The following is a 21,454-nucleotide window of genomic DNA, read 5'->3' as shown; positions in this document are numbered from 1 at the left end:
TGGTTGTCCTCAAGAAGAAGAAAAATATTACTATTTTAAAAATAAAAATGTTGGCCAAAATAGTATCATTTTTATGATATAATATTGATATAAGCACAATTGTCAAGAATTTTGTGATCAAATGGTATTTTTTAGTGTCAAGAGTTTTATAATTCAAATTATTCTTTTTAGTATTTTTATTTAGAGTTCAAATCATCATTCTCTAAATTATTGAATTATAAAAAGAAAAAAGAAATTGAACGTAGCCAAAGCCAACAAGCTACAATCTATGATACTAGTTGTGAAATTCCCATCAAATAGGAGTGAGAACTCCTACCCAAGGAGATCATATTTTTAGCACCCCTCAGTGGTAAAGCAATGGAGGTTCAACTTTCGTCATGTCCTTCTAACCTAAATGATTTATATTGGAGACCGTCACTTAATTTTTAGTGTACAAGGTAAAAATGAAGAAAACCCAAAATTGTGTTAATGAATGAAAATATTACAAGAAACTTCAAAATGAAGGAAATGTACCTAACTTTGTGTCATCAGTACGCGATAAAAGAAAACAAAATATGCGACTTAATTTTTCTAGTTAGAATCTAGTAAAAGCTATTGCAAAAAATAATATATTTATATAGGTAACGCCTAATATACGGCTAAGTTCGAAAGTTAAGTTACAAAATGTGAAAGTGTCGTGCGCTTAGTCCACCATCCCGTCTTCCTAGTACAAAGGACTAACATAAAATCCATCACAAAATCAAAACATAATCATATCATACAAAAGAAAAATAAAAGTAAATTGACAACATTTACATTCAACTAAATGATACAAAAATCATTCAATTTCATATTTAATGATTTCCTAGAATATTAGAAAATAATCATCATTTTATATGCAAAACTTATTATTTTCATGTGACATTCCTGAACTAGCATGCCGTACTATGTTTCTAAATGATGAATAACAATTTTTATGATCTATAATGCATAGAATAAAAATCAACATGCGAGGAAAATAATTTAATAGATGAACATCATGAAATTAATTTAGAACTATTTCTATTATCAACTAACAGATTTTGATTTAAACATGGTAAAAACTAAGAAAACACATTGTTGAGTTTTATGAACATGCTTGATAATGACAAAATTTATTCTTCATTCAAAATTTATAACAACTTCATTCATGAACGATGTTAGAAAATCTCCCATCAATGAACTTTTTTTTTTTTTTTTTTGAGTGGACATGTAGCAATTATCACGACTCCTCTCCTTAGAATGTTGATTTATGAGTCATATTCATGATTTTCCTCGAGTGATTGTGCTTTATTTGTTGTATTTGATGCTGGAATGTCATTTGATCTAGATTGTGTTTAGAGAAATTAGGACTTTGTTTTGATTCTCAAATGCAGAGATTTTTTGAGATTATTATTTATTTTATTTTTTTTGGATGAACGATAGGTTTTTCGGCTTGGATTCTTTAGATGTTTTGACTTTTGAGTAGGTGAGAGAGAGAAATTCTGGTAAAGTAAATACAAGTTTTCACCTAGAGAATATATATATATATATATATATATATATATATATATATATATTTTTTTTTTCCTTTCTTTTTTACATCCCTCTCTATTTATAGATGAGGGAGCATTTCGTTGCCTATGCCCTATGGACCTTAAATAATTATATTAAGTGATAATTGAAGTGTTTGAGTCCCAAAGGCCTAAAAAATGCCTAAATAGTAATTACTAAAATCTAAAAAAAAAAAAAAAAAAAAAAAGAGTGGAAATTCTAGTCAAACTTAATCAACGCATAAAATTAAGTCCAAGTACAACGGTTTGTGGAAAGGATTAACTCCAAGTGAGAAATGGGCTATTGAGAATTATCAATTGAATCATTTAATCTAAAAATAATAATTAATTTAATAATTATGTTATAGGAGTACTTTTAAATTAGATGATTAAATTTCCCTTTTCCTACCAAATTAAAATTTTGGAACAATCGGCAATATACTTATCAAGTATCAAGTACAAGCAAGGTTATAATCAATTAATCTTATGGTTGAACCATTGAACCAAGAAATGGGTTGAGTTTTATTGGTTCAACCAATGATAAATCAAATTAAAATATTTTAATCCTACAAGTACCATTTGGTGTAATCTAAAACTATATTTAAGCCAATAAATATTGATTTTTTCACAAAATTGGTCAAAAAGTCAAATTCTCATTCAAAAAAAAAGACTCCCTTGACACCAAATATATATGACTTTGATTTTAATCCTTGGTCAATTTTAAAATTTCCAAAACATGTAAAATGGCCATTTTCTAATTTTTATTTATAACCCATTTGCTAGTAGTTTTATAGCTTAACTGACACATTATGGTGTTTTCAATGAAAATATTCAAGCTTCAAATTCCTCTTTCTTGTTGTAATTATCGATATATATATATATATATATAAATAAAATAATAATAAAAAGAAGAAGAAGAAGAAGAAGAAAGGAACGAAGTGTACACATTAGATGATTATAAATCACTAGGCACTAGCTATAGGTTAGTGAAGTTTACATCTTTTAACAAATTAGATATTACAACCCATCATTTTTTTTTCTTGTTGCTCATCAGATAGAGGTTTATTTTTTGGTCCTTAAAGACCTAGTAGCAATCATGGTGCAGAGTGGAAGCCTCAGCTTTTAGATTGATAAAAGTTAGGAGTAGGGTTAGGGTTAAAACTTTGAAGCATTTTGAGAGAAATTTAGATTGTTTCTTACTATAATAAGATAGATTAGCTCGAAATTAATATTATTGATTTTGTAGAAAAATAATTGTTTTTTTTTTCATACAAAGATTTTGGAAGGATAATATTGTAGTAAATGGAATAAGTTTATCTCCAAATTAGTTTTAAAAAAATCCCTTCTAATTCATTACATGACAATTCATAAAATCATTTATTTATATTATTTAAACAAGTCACATGACTATTAAATAAAGCGTAGCTAAAAGTACATACTAACGGTTTTATTAATTGCCACATAGTGAAGTAGAAGAATTTACTTTCCTCTTAAATGGGTTTGAAGGAAAAATATTTTCATGGTAAATATTTATTAATTCATAAATTCTCGAGCTACATTAGCATTTACAGAATCCAAGTAGAGAACATTTAAATACATGCATTAGGTTAATGAAGTTCTTATATCACTTTTATGTTAGTGCATGTGATTAATAAACTACCAATTGACTCAATAACTAAACAGTAAACAAGCTTCAAATTTAAGATCACCTACCCATATACCATAATAGATAATTAATTATCCCAACAATATATATGATTAGAAAATTATAAATTTAATTATTTAACCATGATTATAACAGTGATATGCTATAAGTTTTATTCTTAACGTAATAGTAATATCAATGCAATCATTCTATTAATATCATTGCTTAAGAATATAACTAACAAGTGTGACTAAGGCATGGGTAGACAAGAGGGAATCTGCACTAATACCAATTACAAGGTCATTGCTAAATGTAATTAACCTATGCTATTGAATCAACATATCTCGTTGACAGCTTAAAACACATATACAATCATTAAATAGAACGTCAAAAAATAATATGTGTGACCAATTCTAACTTGTATGTAGAGAATCCATAGCTAATCCATAATTTTGGAACTAAGGTTTAGTTATTATTGACAATTAAGAAAAGAATTATGAATACATCATTCTTGTTGCTTCTACCATATTTTGTATTTTCTCCTTTTAAATAAAAAAGATACTTTTGCATATGAGTTAAAATTAATCATATTTAGTGGTAGGGATTTAGGTTCAAAGGGGGCAAAATTTTTAAATCTATTGATAAATATTGAAAGAATGAAAATAAAGAGTTTCATGTAAAACACCAACGAATTTATACACATTTAATTTCTTGGTAATACGTTTCTCAAAAAACAAAAATTCTTGGTAATACATTAAAATATGTAATTTTCAGTTAAAAAACTTTTTTATACCTATTGTAGAAAAAGGTTAAGTAGTATATATATATATGGCATCATAATTTTCAATAAATAATCACTGATTAATCATAAAATTATCCAATTATCTGTATTTATATAATTTAACTCTATTTTCAGCACAAAAAATCTTTAATAATCGAACAAATTTAGAGAATTTATTAAGTTCTAATCTTTTTTTTTTTTTTTTTTTGGGAGATAGTTTCATTTTATAGAGTCTGTTTCTAATAATAACTCTAATCTATTGCAAAAAAGAAAAACCAACTATATCTGAATCGATCTTTAATAACTTTGAGTACATTTAAAAAATCTTTGTTTCAACATGGTAGAATTTGTCATATGTTTTGTAAGTTTAAGCTCAAATTCTCTTCCCATTTTCCCATCTTTCTTCATAGCTCTTTTTCTTTTCTTTTGGTCTTTCTAAAACTACTCGTTGTTTTAAGTTTCCTGCCTTATTCACTTTTATAAGTATTATAAAAACCTTTGTGATAGATCTAAAATGGAGATAAACTGAAAATTGGAAATAAAATATATAGCTAAATAACAAAGGTTGCTTAATCTTTGAGATTTATGAATAAGAAATTTCTAATATAATTGTTATATCATAAGTTTAATACATAACTTAGAATATTAGGCATAAGTCCCACCGTTTAGATTGAAGAAAAATGGCTTTTTTTTCTCCCTTTGTTATGAGAGGGGGGAAGAGAGGCATGTTGAGGGAGCTAAATAACCAACAAGATGAAGGATCCATTATTTTCCAGGGGGTTAGGGCAATATAGATGATATGAAATTCAAAATAAAATCTAAACTAGAGGCTAATTGTCTATATTCCTTCACTAAATCTTCTTTATATGTGTTAAGGTGTACATATTTTATCAAGCCTTATTACTTTTCGAATAGGAGGAGGTCTAGGGTTTGGGCTTTGTTGTGTTGTAGGCGTATTAGATTAAGAACAAATCACAGGCTAGCTTCTTGAAATAACATAGCTGATCTTGTGAGTTTGAAGAAAGTTTGTTTCCATTTTTGTATCTTTGATGATATATCACGGTGAGGAACTCATGTTTCCCTAATGATTTTGTATCTGAAAAATTTCTTATCATTAACACAACATACAAAAAATTCAGCAAAAATAGAAGAAGAAGAAGACAACATCCAAGGAGGCACAAAGAGTAATAGTGTTTAAATAATGATTGTTTGCTAAATCTTATGGAGGTTGAATTAATTCAATGCCTTTTATTTTTAAGTTTTAAGTTACTTATTTTTTACTGTTATTAATTTAAGAATAGCTAGCTAGGGCTGAAAACATATAGAATCCAAAGTAAGATCAATTACATCTTTTCTTTAAATTTGTCATCGTTCGTAGGAAACTAAGAATACATGACTAATAACATTTCCGTGATCTTTATATGGGCTTTAAGTTTTCTACCTAATTTTACAATTCCCATATAGCTAGCTGATCTCGGAATTTCAAACCTTTCACATTGCATTATTGTACTTAGAAATCCCACGATTCAGGATGGATATCCAAGTCCCAGCAAAGCTCTGGCTCAAAATCTACATCACTGGTGGATCCGTAAATGAATCTTTTCAGTCTCTCAGTTACTTTTGCAGCCCCAAAATCGAATAAAGATCCAGACTTAATCTACACAAAAGAAAGCCAACAAATTTAATTATCCATATATGTAATCCAGAAAAGCAAGAGAGAGAGAGAGAGAGAGAGAGAGAGAGATACCTCTGCATGCACCACATGGAAAATTGAGTCTCCAGAAATTGAAAAATTGGCAGTCAAGACCTCTGCTTGTTCTTCTTGAAGAATGTGAATAATTTCATAGAACAAGAACTGATTATCTAACCCAGTTATCAAAACAACCTCTAGAGTGGAACCCATTTCACAAATTTCCAATTTGGGCGATTTTAGGCTCGATTTAGCATCAAAACTTGTGCCAGTGTATGATCTTTTCCTGCCATTAATACCTAAGCTCTCCTTCTTCTCCTTAGACTTCTTCAGCTTTGTCTCTAGGCTTTTGATGTATTTTATAGCTTCATCTATTTGATCAGGTAGTGACAGTGCCTCCTGCATTCACATGGAATTAATTAAATCATTCATCAGTCTTTTTACAAATACATCTACGTACGTACGTGCATGTCCATGTACGTATGCTCCGAGTATATACAAATACAAAAGCACATAAATTGTTAAGATTCAAGGAAATTTTTCATTACTTTGTAAAAACTAAAGCCTTTGTAGTGTCTTCTTGATTAGAATATATTGAAACTCTGTTACATACTCAAATAGATCAAATATATATATGTATAAAGACAGGGGAAGCAAACACAAACACTGTAATTAATTATTAGAGAAAGAGATGTATATTACCTTGGAATTCTGGTTTGGTAGTAGAGAATTAAGCTTGGAATAGAGGATTTTCATCTGATTCCTCCTATTTTTCTCTATAATCCTTCTCTCCACCTTGGTTGAAGTTGACTGACTTCCCTGCTGATCCATTTCTTTCTCTTTTAAGTTGATCCAAAAATGTCCCACGAAAAAAGTTCAAATCCAGTGGAGATAGCTTTTCCTTCTTTGGCACATATATATACACACTCGAAAAAGTGTAAGAAATCCACAGTGAGAAAAGAGAGACTATGAACGAGTCGTCATGTGTTAACGTCAGCCATATGAGTCATTTTGGCCGTCAAATTGGAAATTTTAATTTTAGCACGTGGCTTTGTCAGATTATAAGCCTGATCTCCAGGAAGGCGCAACAACAATCTTATTAGTGGCCTGGCCACACTCCTTTTGTACCATCTAATATAATTGAGCTACATTTATATATCTGTACGGTAATAATCTACAACAATTTTATTTTATTTTATTTTTTGAATGGTTACAAAATCCGCCTGATGGTTCCAAAATGATCTTGATAATCTAAGAACAGGACACGCCCCAGTACCATTTGAATCAAACTTATCACATGTTCATATCAAAAACAAAAAAAAAAACTTATCACATGTTCTTAATTATATTCACTCAAAATTATGATGTAAAATCTCTTAATGGTTCCAAAACAATCTTGTTATTGGAACAATCCTATACAACGATTAATTGTCCTTCCATGATTGTCATTTGTCTCAATTTTTGTTGTAATTTGATGATGTGACACTATCTCTTTCATATGTATTTATCAATCTTCTCAATTATATTCACAGTCAATCCTCTTAAAATTATGATATAAAATCTGTTTGATGGTTCCAAAATCATCTTTATACTGTTGGAACTGTCCTCCCGTAATTATAATGTCTCCATTTTTACTGTATTTTGATGATGTGACATAATTACTTTCACATGTATATATCAATTATATTCACAGTTGATTCTCTCAAAATTACAATATAACATTTGATTGATGGTTCCAAAATCATCCTTATACTATTGGAACCGTACTCCCACAATTATAATTTGTCACTATTTTTGCATTATTTTGATAATGTGCATAACACAATTACTTTTACATGTATTTATCAATTTTTTCAATTATATTTATAGTCAATTGTCTCAAAGTTACGACATAAAATCCGCCTTATCGATAATTCCAAAATCATCTCGATAATAAAATCCTCCCACAATTTTTATTTGTCTCAATTTTTTCCATACCTTAATGATATCATGTGATACAATCACTTTCACATATGTTTATCAATTTTGTCAATTATAATGATGCAAAATTGTGTTCTTAGACTTTATTATACAGAAAGAATAAATAAAAATAGGAGAACCAAAAAAGTTTTGAACAAATTAATAAAACTTCTTTTAAAGATAATATAAAAGTTTGTGAATAAATCTAGGGGCACATTTTCAAAATTTGTTGAAGTAACACGTTGTAAGGGGTGAAAAATAAAATGATATGTGTAGTGGGTTCTAAAAGTAATTATCCACAATTACTAACAATTGACCATGTCAACTATTTGTGAAAACAGTTATGTTTATATCCCTTGCTTCACTTCTAAGATGACTTTTATGATTCCCCTAAAAAAAGATGACTTTTATGATTGTTTATACTTTATTTCATATTAAATAACTAAAATTATGCCACACTGGTTTTATATTCTTCCCTACTTTAATGAATTTCTACGTAGATAAAGAAAGCATCCCAGAAAGTCAAGCAAAAAAGTGGCTTGACATTAGCAAGAAATACTTTGGGTCAATTACAGAAATTTATTTTGCACTTTTTTTTTTCTTTTACTTTAATTTATGGGAGAAATAATACTCGCTCTCCAAAATACTCATTTATATAAATACAATATAAATAAGTATATTAGAGCTAAAAACGTGATTTCACTATCAGATATGATACAACTTTCTAAACTTTTCACCGATATATATATATATATATATATATATATATATATATATATATATATATATATATATTTATTTATTGTCAGATGAAAGTGTCATTTTATTCATAATCTGGGAGATATAAAGAAAAGTTGACGTATTTTCTATCATTATTTTATAATCTTTAATTTTATGTTTTTAACTATTAACAAACAAGATTATTTGTTGTGTCATTGTACTATTAGATTAACGGCTTATTAATTATTATGTAGAAAATAACATGTAGCTCTTAATTATGAGCAAAACTAGGCGTGCGTTTGGATTGGACGTTTTGCCCAATTTGCACATTCAGTGTTTTTTTAGTGGGTCCTATGGGTAATGTTCACGTACTACTAAACTCACTTTTTCACAAATTTTTAGGTAAATTTGAGTTTCACAATACTATTCACATCATTAAAAATTATTTTACTACAATATTTTTAGCAATAAATTTTCAGTTTTCAGTAAATAAGCGGTATCCAAACACACCTTACATTAAAAAAAAAATAATAATTCATTACAACTTTTTTTCTGATTTTCTTTATAGTAATACTAATACTATTTTACCTATTATTAATAATTTGCCACATTATCAATTGTGAATAGTTTTGTCAAATTTTTTGTCTTATCCTAAGACTATTAATTAAGTTATCCTAAGACTATAGTCAATTCTACATCCATTTTATAACAACTTACTTTTTTTTTTTTCTCATCACTCACTGTAAGAATCAGTGGTGGAATCAAAATTTCTCATTAATTATAGAGTTTAGTTAATATATGCCCTAAGGGCATATATTAAACCATCTATTTTTGAAAAATATTTTATAAAAATTTTAAAAAGCTGTAAAAAAATTTCAATTTTTAATAAATTTTTTTAAAAAATGATATACTATTGTTTGTTTAAAGGGAGTAAAATCCTTAATTATTTGCCAACCAAAAGATTGAGATGTTTTGGAACGTAATATTTCTTAAGCATGAGAAAGAAAGAAAAAAAGAAATCTCAGTCACCATCAAGTCACAGGTGGATTCTGTGGATACACACATGGGTTTGATCATCAGGAAGCTTCGTTCAAGCTTTCTTTTGGTGGTTTAAAGAGCAGGTGATAATGACCTTAGTACAAGCTTTTCTTTGCTCCCCCGTCAGTCAGCCTAATTGGTAAATTTCCTGGGTACTTCATCTAATGGACACGTGGCAGTTCCAGTGATGAGTGTGGGACGCGGAGCATTGTCCTTGAACCCACATGTTTGATTTTTTTTTTTTTTTTTAAATTTATTTATAATGGGAATTGGGAAAGTCGGACCGAAAATTTATAAAAACAAGCCACCAAAACCCAAAACAAAAAAAGAGGTATGAGTAGAAGTATAGAACTGTAGATATTGCGGCATGCACTTTCGGGCCGTCAAGGACTTGGACTTTGCCCAAGTCGTACCATTATAACACACACAGACCCATTAATGCTATGAGGGAGAGAGAGAGAGTCATCCAAACGAGTCAATAGAAAGGTTGTTAGGGTGCACCTCCATTAACACAAATTGGCAAGGGCACTAGGACAAAGTACCTTTCATGGTTTCTATGCAACTTCATGGAAAATAGGGTAGGGTTTCACTCATCACTACTTTGATTCGTGACTTCAAGATTCTACTTTGAAAACCCAAACCCATGCCCAACATTATATATATTTAATAACAACTACGTCCTTGATGAAAATTGACGTGGTTGGTTTGTTTTCAACTTTTTAAATAATTGGATCTTTTTGTAGTTGAAGAAATCTGTTCTTGATAATTTATAAAATGACCCAACAATAGTTTATAATGATAGTTTTGTAGAGAAGTTGTAGGGAAAAAGAGAACACGCTGCGCATGATCAACGCCCGAACCACGTCTTGTATTTTTAGTGGGAAGAGTTGTCGTCATCTTAATTTTTTATTACTTTCTAGATTTGGCTTATAAATGTAACTTCTAACTTCAATAATGATTATCGATTATATCAAGTAGAGGATGTACATGTGTCAGGTTGTATGGAGTTTCTGAGTATTTTTCAAACTCAGCGTGCATTTGAGAATTGTTGAAAGACTTTGGTGCTCACTTTCCTTCATGGTGTCTTAGGTATGTAAGGGTTGCCACCCTCACTTCATACACTTTTATTTCCTTTAACCAAAATAAATAATAAAACAAAAAGTTTTGATTTTTGTTTTATATATCTCAGGTTATTTTTTTTGTATTTAATTTAACTTTGCTTTTTTGAAATATACTAGTTTTTAGTTTTTTTGTAACACATTTAACATAAAAGTTATCAAAAACTATATATTTTAATAAATATTATGCATCTACCGAAAATAATAAATTCTCAAATGAACATTGACCAGCTAGAGTTGAAAAAAGATAACCCAATTCATGACAATTTTAAAAACCAACCTAATCCAATTCAAAACGATCATGTTAATGTCATTTTGTCAAGCCTAATAAAAAATTTCTTTCAACTATTTAAGTTTAGAAGTTAAGAATCTTGTATCTCAATTGGTATTGACATCTCCTAATACTTACAATAGAGACATCCGGGGTCAAATCCCTCCACCCTCACCCCCAATTTTATATAAATGTTTTGGTCTTTCTTTTTTGTCTTTGGTTTTTTTTTTTAATAAATAATTCAACCTTGAACATTTTTGAAATAAAGAATTTTTTTAGATTTTTGTACACATTTAACATAAAAAGTCATAAAAAACTACATCTTCTAATAAATACTGTGCATCTATGAAAAAAAAAAAAATCTCAAATGGACATTTACCAAAACTTTTTTTTTTTATTTTAATTCTCAAATGGACATTGACCTGCTACAGTTGAAAAATGATAACCCAAGTCATGGCAATTTTAAAAACCAACCTAATCCAATTCAAAATGATCCTGTTAATGTCATTTTGTCAAGCCTAATAAAAAAATCCATTCAACCATTTAAGTTTAGAAGTTAAAGAGTCTTGTATTTCAATTGTTGTTGACACCTCCTGATATTTGTTAGGGAAAAGTTGAGGCATACAGGAGTATGTGGAAGCAAAAAAAAAGGGACATGTGTCTAAGGTTCATTTGGTCATGTGTGATGGTACTGACGAATACGTAGCTGACGAGTATAATTATAGACGAAGTTGCCTTCACGGACGAACATGACCAATATCTGCGTCATCAAAAAGAATTAATGCCATTCAATGCTGCCAATAAAGCCCCAACCGTTACAGGACCAGCTGGACGAACCGACGGGAACACATTAAAGTCCATAACTCCACCAGAGACGTTATCAGGGAGGCATTAACACTCCAACGGCTACAATCCCCAAGGGTATATAAAACCCTCACAACACCAATACAAGGTACATAAAAAAACAACATCACCACCTGAGTCATTTTTTCTGGTATTTCAATCATTATCTTCTTCAATACTGACTTTATCATCGGAGGCGTTGTGGCAGGCACCACACCGGTGACCATTTGAGTAAATTCCTGCCTCCACAGGGTCGTCAGAGTACTTACAGGAGTCGTCTGGACGAATCCAAGCAAATCAACGAGATACTGCTTCATCAGTTTGGCGCCGTCTGTGGGAACGACTTTCTTGTACAACCATAACGTGGTTCCTACCAGCTCCAGATGGAATCTAACCAAGACTCAGCGGCCTTGGCGCAGCAAGTGCGAAGCCTCGCGGCCACCGTCGAAGAACTTACAAGACAGAATCAAGAGATGAGACAGAGGTTACAGCAAGAGGAAAATCGGTCAAGAGCTGTTCAAGAAGACGAAGGGGATAGCCATGGAAGGAGTGACCGACGGAGAACGGTAACCCCAGAAGAGCAGCATTCTGACATCCTCCAAGAGATGAGGAAAGAGATGGATGAATTACGAAACGCCATCAAAGAGAAGACTGATCGAAGCCTGGATAAAATGGTCAGAGCGACGGACTCCCCTTTCACCATGGCAGTCCTAGAACGACCGGTACCAGCGAAATTTCGGCTACCTCAGCTTGAGCCTTTTGACGGGCTCAAGGACCCCCAAGATCACCTTAACACCTTTAAGACGACCTTAGGCCTTCAACAGCCCCCTGACAAGATCATGTGCCGTTCGTTCCCCACTACGTTGAAGGGAGCTGGACGAGAATGGTTCACGAGATTGCCCACCTCGTCCATCGACAACTTTGAGCAGTTAAGTAGTGCTTTCCTGCGCCATTTCGTCGGGGGGCAACGTCCCAAAAGACCAGCGGATCACCTACTCACTATTAAGCAAGGAGAGAAGGAGACCTTGCGATCGTATGTAAAACGCTTCACTCGGGAGACTTTAGAGGTGGACGATGCAGACGATAAGGTCCAGCTGACGACATTTAAGGCAGGGCTTAAGTCCCGAGAATTCGTCGTCTCATTAGCAAAGAATCCACCCCGGACGATGGCAGAGATGTTGTTGAAAGCTCAAAAGTATATGAACGCTGAGGACGCACTGGCGGCCATCGTAGACGAGGGGAAGCTAAAGACAGAAGGAAGGAAGGAGGACGAACGCAGGGGACAAAAGAGGGAGCGTCCGAGCCGTCGGGGAGGTGACACCGATAGACGAAAAGACGAGAAAGCTCCACGACCGGTAAAATTCACGCCCCTAATTATGCCTGTTGACAAAATTTTGACGCAGATCCAGGATCAACACCACCTAAGGTGGCCAAGGCCCTTGCACTCGTCACCAAGTGTATGGGACAAAAGCAAATACTGCCGATTCCACAAGGACCACGGCCATTACACAGAAGATTGTCGAGATCTGAAGGGACAGATAGAAGAACTGATACAGAAAGGAAAACTTCAGAAGTTTGTCAAGAAGGGGGACTCCAGCAGGTCCAGAGAGGGCAACATGGGCCAACAAGAGCCCTCGTCCAAAAACGAGAGCCGCCGATCTCAGCCACAAGAAGTAATCGGGGAGATAAGCACGATAGCAGGAGGACCTTTCGTGGGGGGATCGTACAGGTCCCTCAAGAAAGCATACCAGAGACAAGTAAACAGTGTCCATATGGAATTCCCATTGAAACACAGACGGACGAACCAAGACATATTCTTCAGCGAAGAGGACGCGAGGGGAGTCAGGCAGCCCCATAACGACCCTCTGGTGATAACACTCACAATTGAAGGGTTCAATACTAAAAGGATCCTCGTCGACAACGGTAGCTCTGCAGACATTATGTACTTATCGGCCTTCCAACAATTGAAACTAGATCCTGGTAGATTGCGTCCATTTGAGTCCCCCCTCGTCAGCTTTAGCGGTGACCGAGTATACCCCAAGGGCATTGTGACACTAAAAGTCACGATAGGCGCCTACCCGAAGCAGCAGACCCGTCATCTAGACTTCCTGGTTGTAGACTGCCCTTCTTCGTACAATGTGATCATTGGGAGGCCCACACTCAACCAATGGAGGGCAGCAACGTCCACCTACTGCCTAAAGATAAAATTCCCAACTGAAGACGGAGTCGGTGAAGTAAAAGGAGACCAAGTCTTAGCTAGAGAATGCTACCAAGCCGTGTTGGCTACAGGAGAAAACCACACGTGGACGATTGAAAGAGAAAAAGAAGACAATATGGAAGCCCTAGAAACTGTAGAACTCGTGGAGGGGGAAAGTTCGAAGGTGACGAGGATAGGTACAACTATAAGTCCCGAGATGAGGAATGAACTCGTCCGTTTCCTTAAAGGAAATTTAGACGTATTTGCATGGAGTCACGAAGATATGCCGGGCATACCATGCCAGGTAATCCAACACGAGTTGAAGACAGATCCTGAGAAGAAACCCGTCCAGCAGAAACGACGGGTCTTTGCCCCCGAACGAAACCAAGCAATCATGGAAGAAGTTAACAGATTGTTGCAGGCAGACTTCATCCGAGAAGTTTATTATCCCGAATGGCTGGCCAACGTCGTGTTAGTGAAGAAAGCAAATGGAAAATGGAGAATGTGTGTAGACTTCACGGACCTAAACAAAGCCTGCCCGAAAGATAGCTTTCCCCTGCCGAGAATAGATCAGTTGGTAGACTCCACGGCTGGACATAAATTACTAACATTCATGGATGCATTTTCAGGTTACAACCAGATAAAGATGGCTGAGGAAGATCAGGAAAAAACTGCATTCATCACAAGCCAAGGACTCTACTGCTATAAGGTAATGCCCTTCGGACTGAAGAACGCAGGGGCAACGTACCAAAGATTGGTGAACAAGATGTTCAGCAAGCAGATTGGAAGAAATATGGAAGTGTATGTGGACGATATGCTCGTCAAGAGCAAAGAAGAGATGACTCACCTGGACGACCTGGGAGAGACATTTAATACCCTCCGAAGATACCAGATGAAGCTCAACCCTAGTAAGTGTGTTTTTGGGGTAGCTTCGGGAAAGTTCTTAGGGTTCATGGTATCCCAAAGGGGAATAGAAGCAAATCCGGAGAAGGTGCAAGCGATACTCGACATGGCATCCCCCAAAACCATCAAAGATGTCCAAAAGCTCACAGGAAGAATAGCTGCGCTGAATAGGTTCGTCTCTAAAGCGACGGACAAATGCCTCCCATTTTTCAAAACGTTGAAGCAAGCGTTCGCCTGGACTGACGAGTGTGAGGCAGCTTTTCAAGAACTCAAGCGCTACTTGAGTAGCTCGCCCGTCTTGAGTCCCTCAAAAGCAGGAGAGAACCTTTATTTATACCTGGCAGCCTCGTCCACAGCCGTCAGTGCTGCCTTAATCCGAGAAGAAGACAAGAAGCAGCTCCCAGTTTATTATGTCAGCCAAGCCTTCCAAGGAGCAGAGGCCAAATACCCCAGGATTGAGAAGATTGTCTTCGCCCTAATAGTGGCTTCGCGAAAGCTACGACCATACTTCGAAGCACACCCTATCCTTGTAATGACGGATCAACCCATCAGGAAATCCATGAGCAAGCCTGAAGCAGCTGGGAGAATGGTCCAGTGGGCAATCGAGCTCAGCCAGTTCGACATCGAATACCATCCCAGAACGGCCATCAAGGCGCAAGCTCTAGGGGACTTCATAGCAGAATTTACCTTCCCAGACGATGGTGATGTCATGGACGATGCGGAACAGTGGACGATTCAGACTGACGGATCGTCAGCCCGAAAGAGGGGAGGAGTAGGGATCATTATAAACACCCCCAATGGAGAAAAACTCCAATATGGAGTCCAATTAAAATTCCCGGCAACCAACAACGAGGCTGAATACGAAGGCATACTGACGGGACTAAGACTTGGCAATGCCCTCGGGATTAAGAACTTGCTCATTCAGAGTGACTCGAAACTAGCGATAGGGCAGATCAGGGAAGAGTATGAGGCGAAGGAAGAAAGGATGCAGAAGTACCTCAAGTTGATCAGGCATCTAGCTCGTGGGTTCGACAAGTTGAATTTCGTCAGGATCCCGAGAAGCCAAAATGCAGAGGCAGACGAGGTCGCCAAAATGGCCTCGTCTATAGAAGAACCAACGAACAAGGAGATTCTCATGGAGATTCAAAAATACCCTAGCATCGAGGAAGTCCCGGTATTCCCCATCCGGAACACGAGTGGTTGGATGGAACCGATCGTCTCATATCTTCAAGACGGACATCTTCCTCATGACTCAATGGAGGCCAGGAAGATTAAAGCAAGGGCGGCCAGATTCACAATTTTGAATGATACCTTATACAAGAGAGGATTCTCCTTGCCTTATTTGAAGTGTCTCGACGAGGAAGAAGCTAAGTACGTCCTCCACGAAATCCACGAAGGGATATGCGGGGACCACGCCGGGCCCAGATCTTTGGTAAGTAATGTTATTAGATCAGGGTATTTCTGGCCAACTATGCAGGAAGACGCTATGGAGCTCGTCAAGAGGTGCGATAAGTGCCAGAGGTTCGGGAACGTCCAGAGGCTGCCAGCAGAGAAGATGACAACGATTACCTCCCCCTGGCCATTTGCACAATGGGGGATCGACATCGTCGGTCCGTTACCGTTGGGAAAAGGACAAGTACGATTCTTGCTCGTCGCTATCGACTACTTCACTAAATGGGTTGAAGCAGAAGCAATAGCAACGATCACAGAAGCAAGAATCCGCGGCTTCGTGTGGAGAAACATAATTTGCAGGTTCGGGATCCCACAAACGATCATTTCAGACAATGGCCGACAGTTCGACAGCCAGGGATTTAGAGACTTTTGCTCGGGACTGGGTATCAAGAATAAGTTCTCGTCACCTGGGCACCCACAGTCTAACGGACAGACGGAGGTAACTAATCGAACACTGCTCAAGATCATAAAAGCACGACTAGATGAAGCTAAGGGCGCGTGGCCAGAAGAATTGCCCAATGTCTTGTGGGCCTACAGGACGACAGCAAGAACCCCCACGGGAGAGACGCCCTTCAGGCTCACTTATGGCACTGAAGCAGTAATCCCAGTCGAGGTGGGTATGACCAGCACCCGGCGAGAAGTCTTCCGCGAGGAGAATAATGACGACCAGCTTCGAATCAATCTGGATTGCTTAGACGAGGTAAGGGACAAGGCATCGAACATGACGAAGAAGTACCAACGTAAGATGACTGAATACTACAACAAAAGGGTCAGGCTCAGAAGACTAGAAATTGGCGATCTCGTCTTACGTAAGGTGACGACTGCAACTAGAGAACCCGCCCACGGGAAACTTGGCCCAACATGGGAAGGGCCTTACAAGGTCGTGCACTACTCACGACAAGGAAGCTATCACTTGGAGACCCTGGACGGACAAAAACTCCCGCGACCTTGGAACATAGAAAACTTGAAGAAGTACCACCAACAGACATAGATCAAGAATGTACTAATTACCGAAAATTAATGAAATGATTTTTCAAATGATGTGCTCATACAGGTACCAAGTCTCGGGGAGTTAAAAAAAAAAAAAAAAAAAAAAATGTCTAAGTAATAAGATTCCGCCTAGACGGATGTACATTACTGACGAATACAAAAGCAAAGAACTTTTGTCCAAGTAATAAGATTCCGCCTAGACGGATGTACATTACTGACGAAGACAAAAGCAAAGAACTTTTGTCCAAGTAATAAGATTCCGCCTAGACGGATGTACATTACTGACGAAGACAAAAGCAAAGAACTTTTGTCCAAGTAATAAGATTCCGCCTAGACGGATGTACATTACTGACGAAGACAAAAGCAAAGAACTTTTGTCCAAGTAATAAGATTCCGCATAGACGGATGTACATTACTGACGAAGACAAAAGCAAAGAACTTTTGTCTAAGTAATAAGATTCCACCTAGACGGATGTACATTACTGACGAAGACAAAAGCAAAGAACTTTTGTCTAAGTAATAAGATTCCGCCTAGACGGATGTACATTACTGACGAAGACAAAAGCAAAGAATTTTTGTCTAAGTAATAAAATTCCGCCTAGACGGAAGTATATTACTAACGAATACTAAAGCAAAGAACTTTTGCCTAAGTAATGAGGTCCCGCATAGACGGAGACACATCATTGACGAAGCAAAAAAAAAAAAAAAAGAAGAAGAAAAACGCCTAAGTACAGGAGAAGGATTAAGTGATCACGTTCCCATCCAGTGGACGAACATTACTGACGGACACAAAAAAATATTTTTATAACAGAATATATCCAAGTAGATGCAATATTATAAAAGCCTAAAACCTGAGGCCATTGTTCCAAAAAAAAAAAAAAAAACCCATAAACACTGGGATAAAAATACACATGAAAATTTCTAATTGTCCAGGAAATTAAGCCTGAAAAACATGTCAGGCACCTCAAAAAAAAAAAATAAATACACGTAATAAAAACTTTTTGATTACAGGTTCAAACTACCGGGTCGGCATCGTCTCCAGCTGGGGCATCAAGGGCAGGGGCGTTGATGACGGGAGCATCAGGAACGTCTTCAGGGGCTTCGGCGGCGGCGGCTAGGGCAGCCTCGTCAGCAGAGATCTCCTTGTCGACCTCCTCCATATCCAGCGCCTCCAGATCCACCCCGGAAGGATGCTTGATGCAATACCTCCTCAAGAGCTCAAACCCCTTAAAGTACCAACTGAAGAGCACAGAGTTGTACTCTTCAGTCTGCTGGAAGCCCTCGATTGCCCTAGAGGCGACGACCTTGATTTTTTCCTTCGCGGCTGCGAGCTGCTCGTCCTTTTCCAGAACCAGCTGCTGTTCAACCTTAAGATCGTCGCCCAGCTTTTTGACCTCGTCCTTGTATTGGTGAACATCCTCCATCGCGGTTGTCAGCTCCCTCTTCAGCCTCGAGTTCTCCATCTCCAGGACTTTGATCCGAGAAAGCGAAGACTCGACCTTGGCCTCCTGAGCTTGATACTCCGCTGAAAAATGGACGGCTTCCCCCAACACCTAAAAAAAAAAAAAAGGGCATGCAAAAGAATAAATAAGAAAGAGAGAGGCTTATGTGTAAAGGCGTCACGAGAAACAAACGATTTACCTGGACGAGTTTATGGATATGACGACCCATCAACTCAGCTGGAGTCGAACCTGAAAGCACCTTCAGGTCCTCGGCATTCACTACCCCACGAGCCCGATCCGTCGCCAACCTCTCGTCATCCCAAATTGAGGACGATCCGGAATTATCCTTTTCTTTGTCAGATGTGCGAGGCCTCTTGGAAGCGGGTGTCGGAATTTCTTCTACTGAAGTGGCTGGAGAAGCCGTCCTCGTCGTCTCGGCACCCGAAACCACGGGTGTGGTCGAGACTGTCGGAGTAACGGAAGTAACCTTGCCCTTCACTCGAACCACCTTCTTCCCGAGGCTCGACAAGGGTTCGTCTTTCTTGGACCTCATTTTTTCATACATGCCCTTGTTGAATTTCGTCGTCATCTCTGCAAAAGGGAAAAATTTAGAAAGAGTAAATTGAACAAGTACAGCCTCAGGGTCCAGACCAACGAACTTAGAAGCTTACTCTTCTTTCCCTCGATATCAAGGCTTCGTAAGACGTAGGAAGACGGATCGGGGCCGAGGTTGTAGAAAGCGAGTGTCCTCGGGTCTACCAAGTCGTCCCAATTGTCAATGGATTGGGAATAAGTGATGGCCGCCTCAACGCGCTCCTTGTACCTGCTTTTCAACTTCGGTCTTCGTTTAGCTGCACGAGGACGAAGGAAATTAGTAACAATCACCCAAAAATATATATATAAAAAAAAAAGGGCGAGAAAGTAGACTGACGCACCTAAGGTCGGGGTTCCCCACCGACGAAGCAACCTGGGGATCTCACCCCAGTCCTGGCTGGAGGGAGTCTCAAAATTGTCCCCAGACACAAACACAAATCTGGACTTCCAGTATCTGAAGGACGAAGGTAAGCCCTTGACGATCCTGGTTCTTCTCTCCCAAGGTACTAGCTCGTAATACCCGTACTCTTTGGACTCTTTTAGACGGTATAAATATACGAGCTCGTTTACCTTAATCATATCCCCGTTAGCGGCCAACCATATTTCCATACAGTTGACCACTATTCTCCACGAATTGGGCATAAGTTGCCCGGGGGCAATCCCCAGATATGCCAGGAGCTCCATCACAAACGGGTGGACGGGAAGCCTAAGTCCACAAGTGAAAGCGGCCTCATAGAAGCACACTTCACCGGGGAAAAACGAGCAAGCCCTGTCATCGTCAGTGGGGCGACGAACACGGACCCGCTCTGGAAATTGAAATCTATCTCTAAACCGATTGACGGCGTCAGAATCTAATCCGCACGGCTCCACGAGGGCATGGAAAGCCCTAACCTCTCTAAAAGTAGAGACGGCCGTATCTCCCTCCATAGGACCGTCGCTAGACGACAACCCAGTATCGAGGTCACTAGACCTAACCTCTGACATCAACCTAAGCTTCTTCACCAAATCTTCAAACCAATCGACGGACTCTCGGAGCAATGGGTATAAATCACCCAAAACAACACCTAAACTGCTACCCTCCGAAACAAAGCCCCTCAAATTGGGGAAAACACCTAATGACCCCCCTAAGCGAGCAAAAAGAAAAGAAATTGAAGGACAGTTTTCCCTAACCTCTAAATTACTGACCATGAACTTCCAGTCTACAAAGAAGAATACTAAGATTCCCACAGAAAGAAGAGAGAAACAAACAGGGAGAACCACAAAGAAAAAACAAAAATCAGATACTTGCAAAGAAAAAAAAAAAAAAAGAAAAAAGAGAGAGAATGAAGAAGCTTACCTCGGAGACAGCAAAGAGCCCAACAGCCAAGAACCAAAAAGGAGCAAAGAAACGTGCGAAGAGGATGCTTAGAGGAGAAAAACTGGAGTTTGGAAGGAAATGAAAAAGTAAAGTGCAGAGAAATGAGTTTAAAAGCCAAAATAGAGGTGGAAACCGAAAATCGGCGGGAAACCCAAAGGTCAGTCCCTTTCCAACCCCATCACGCCACGTGGCCACGACCCACGCAACGCCGCCATAACGCATTCAATGCGGCACGAAATCCTAAAGGACAAAAAAAAAAAAAAAAACTGTTCGGCTTCCACGATCGTCACTGACGACCGTAAAGCCCGGGGGCATCTGATGGTACTGACGAATACGTAGCTGACGAGTATAATTATAGACGAAGTTGCCTTCACGGACGAACATGACCAATATCTGCGTCATCAAAAAGAATTAATGCCATTCAATGCTGCCAATAAAGCCCCAACCGTTACAGGACCAGCTGGACGAACCGACGGGAACACATTAAAGTCCATAACTCCACCAGAGACGTTATCAGGGAGGCATTAACACTCCAACGGCTACAATCCCCAAGGGTATATAAAACCCTCACAACACCAATACAAGGTACATAAAAAAACAACATCACCACCTGAGTCATTTTTTCTGGTATTTCAATCATTATCTTCTTCAATACTGACTTTATCATCGGAGGCGTTGTGGCAGGCACCACACCGGTGACCATTTGAGTAAATTCCTGCCTCCACAGGGTCGTCAGAGTACTTACAGGAGTCGTCTGGACGAATCCAAGCAAATCAACGAGATACTGCTTCATCAATGTGCATTGTACATACCCCTTGAATGTATGTGATCAATTTCTTTTTACTATCACATACTCCTATATACAGCAAAACATTTCCCAATTTTTAATAGAGACAATCAGGGT

The 21,454-nt window shown here is 37.3% G+C and overlaps 2 protein-coding genes across 2 annotated transcripts; both read right to left on the bottom strand.

The window, feature by feature from the left end:
- Positions 1-5,211: 5,211 nt before the first annotated feature.
- LOC142641546 (transcription factor bHLH162-like) lies at positions 5,212-6,538 on the bottom strand. The gene is made up of 3 exons (XM_075815995.1): positions 6,369-6,538; positions 5,724-6,065; positions 5,212-5,633 (listed from the first exon to the last, which is right to left on the bottom strand). The coding sequence occupies exons 1-3, from the start codon at positions 6,495-6,497 to the stop codon at positions 5,487-5,489; spliced, it is 618 nt and encodes a 205-aa protein (XP_075672110.1). The 5' UTR covers positions 6,498-6,538; the 3' UTR covers positions 5,212-5,486.
- An 11,463-nt stretch (positions 6,539-18,001) lies between these two features.
- LOC142641244 (uncharacterized) lies at positions 18,002-20,711 on the bottom strand. Its single transcript, XM_075815643.1, has 5 exons — positions 20,530-20,711; positions 19,535-20,407; positions 19,271-19,450; positions 18,799-19,190; positions 18,002-18,710 (listed from the first exon to the last, which is right to left on the bottom strand). Exons 2-5 carry the CDS (start codon positions 20,379-20,381, stop codon positions 18,171-18,173), a joined length of 1,959 nt encoding a protein of 652 aa, XP_075671758.1. The 5' UTR covers positions 20,382-20,407; positions 20,530-20,711; the 3' UTR covers positions 18,002-18,170.
- Between the last annotated feature and the right edge of the window lie 743 nt (positions 20,712-21,454).

The sequence above is a fragment of the Castanea sativa genome, chromosome 6 (assembly GCF_040712315.1).
Source record: "Castanea sativa cultivar Marrone di Chiusa Pesio chromosome 6, ASM4071231v1".
In the NCBI taxonomy this organism is placed as follows: domain Eukaryota; kingdom Viridiplantae; phylum Streptophyta; class Magnoliopsida; order Fagales; family Fagaceae; genus Castanea; species Castanea sativa.
Note: the sequence above shows the minus strand (reverse complement) of the source record. Positions and strands in the feature narration are given on the sequence as shown.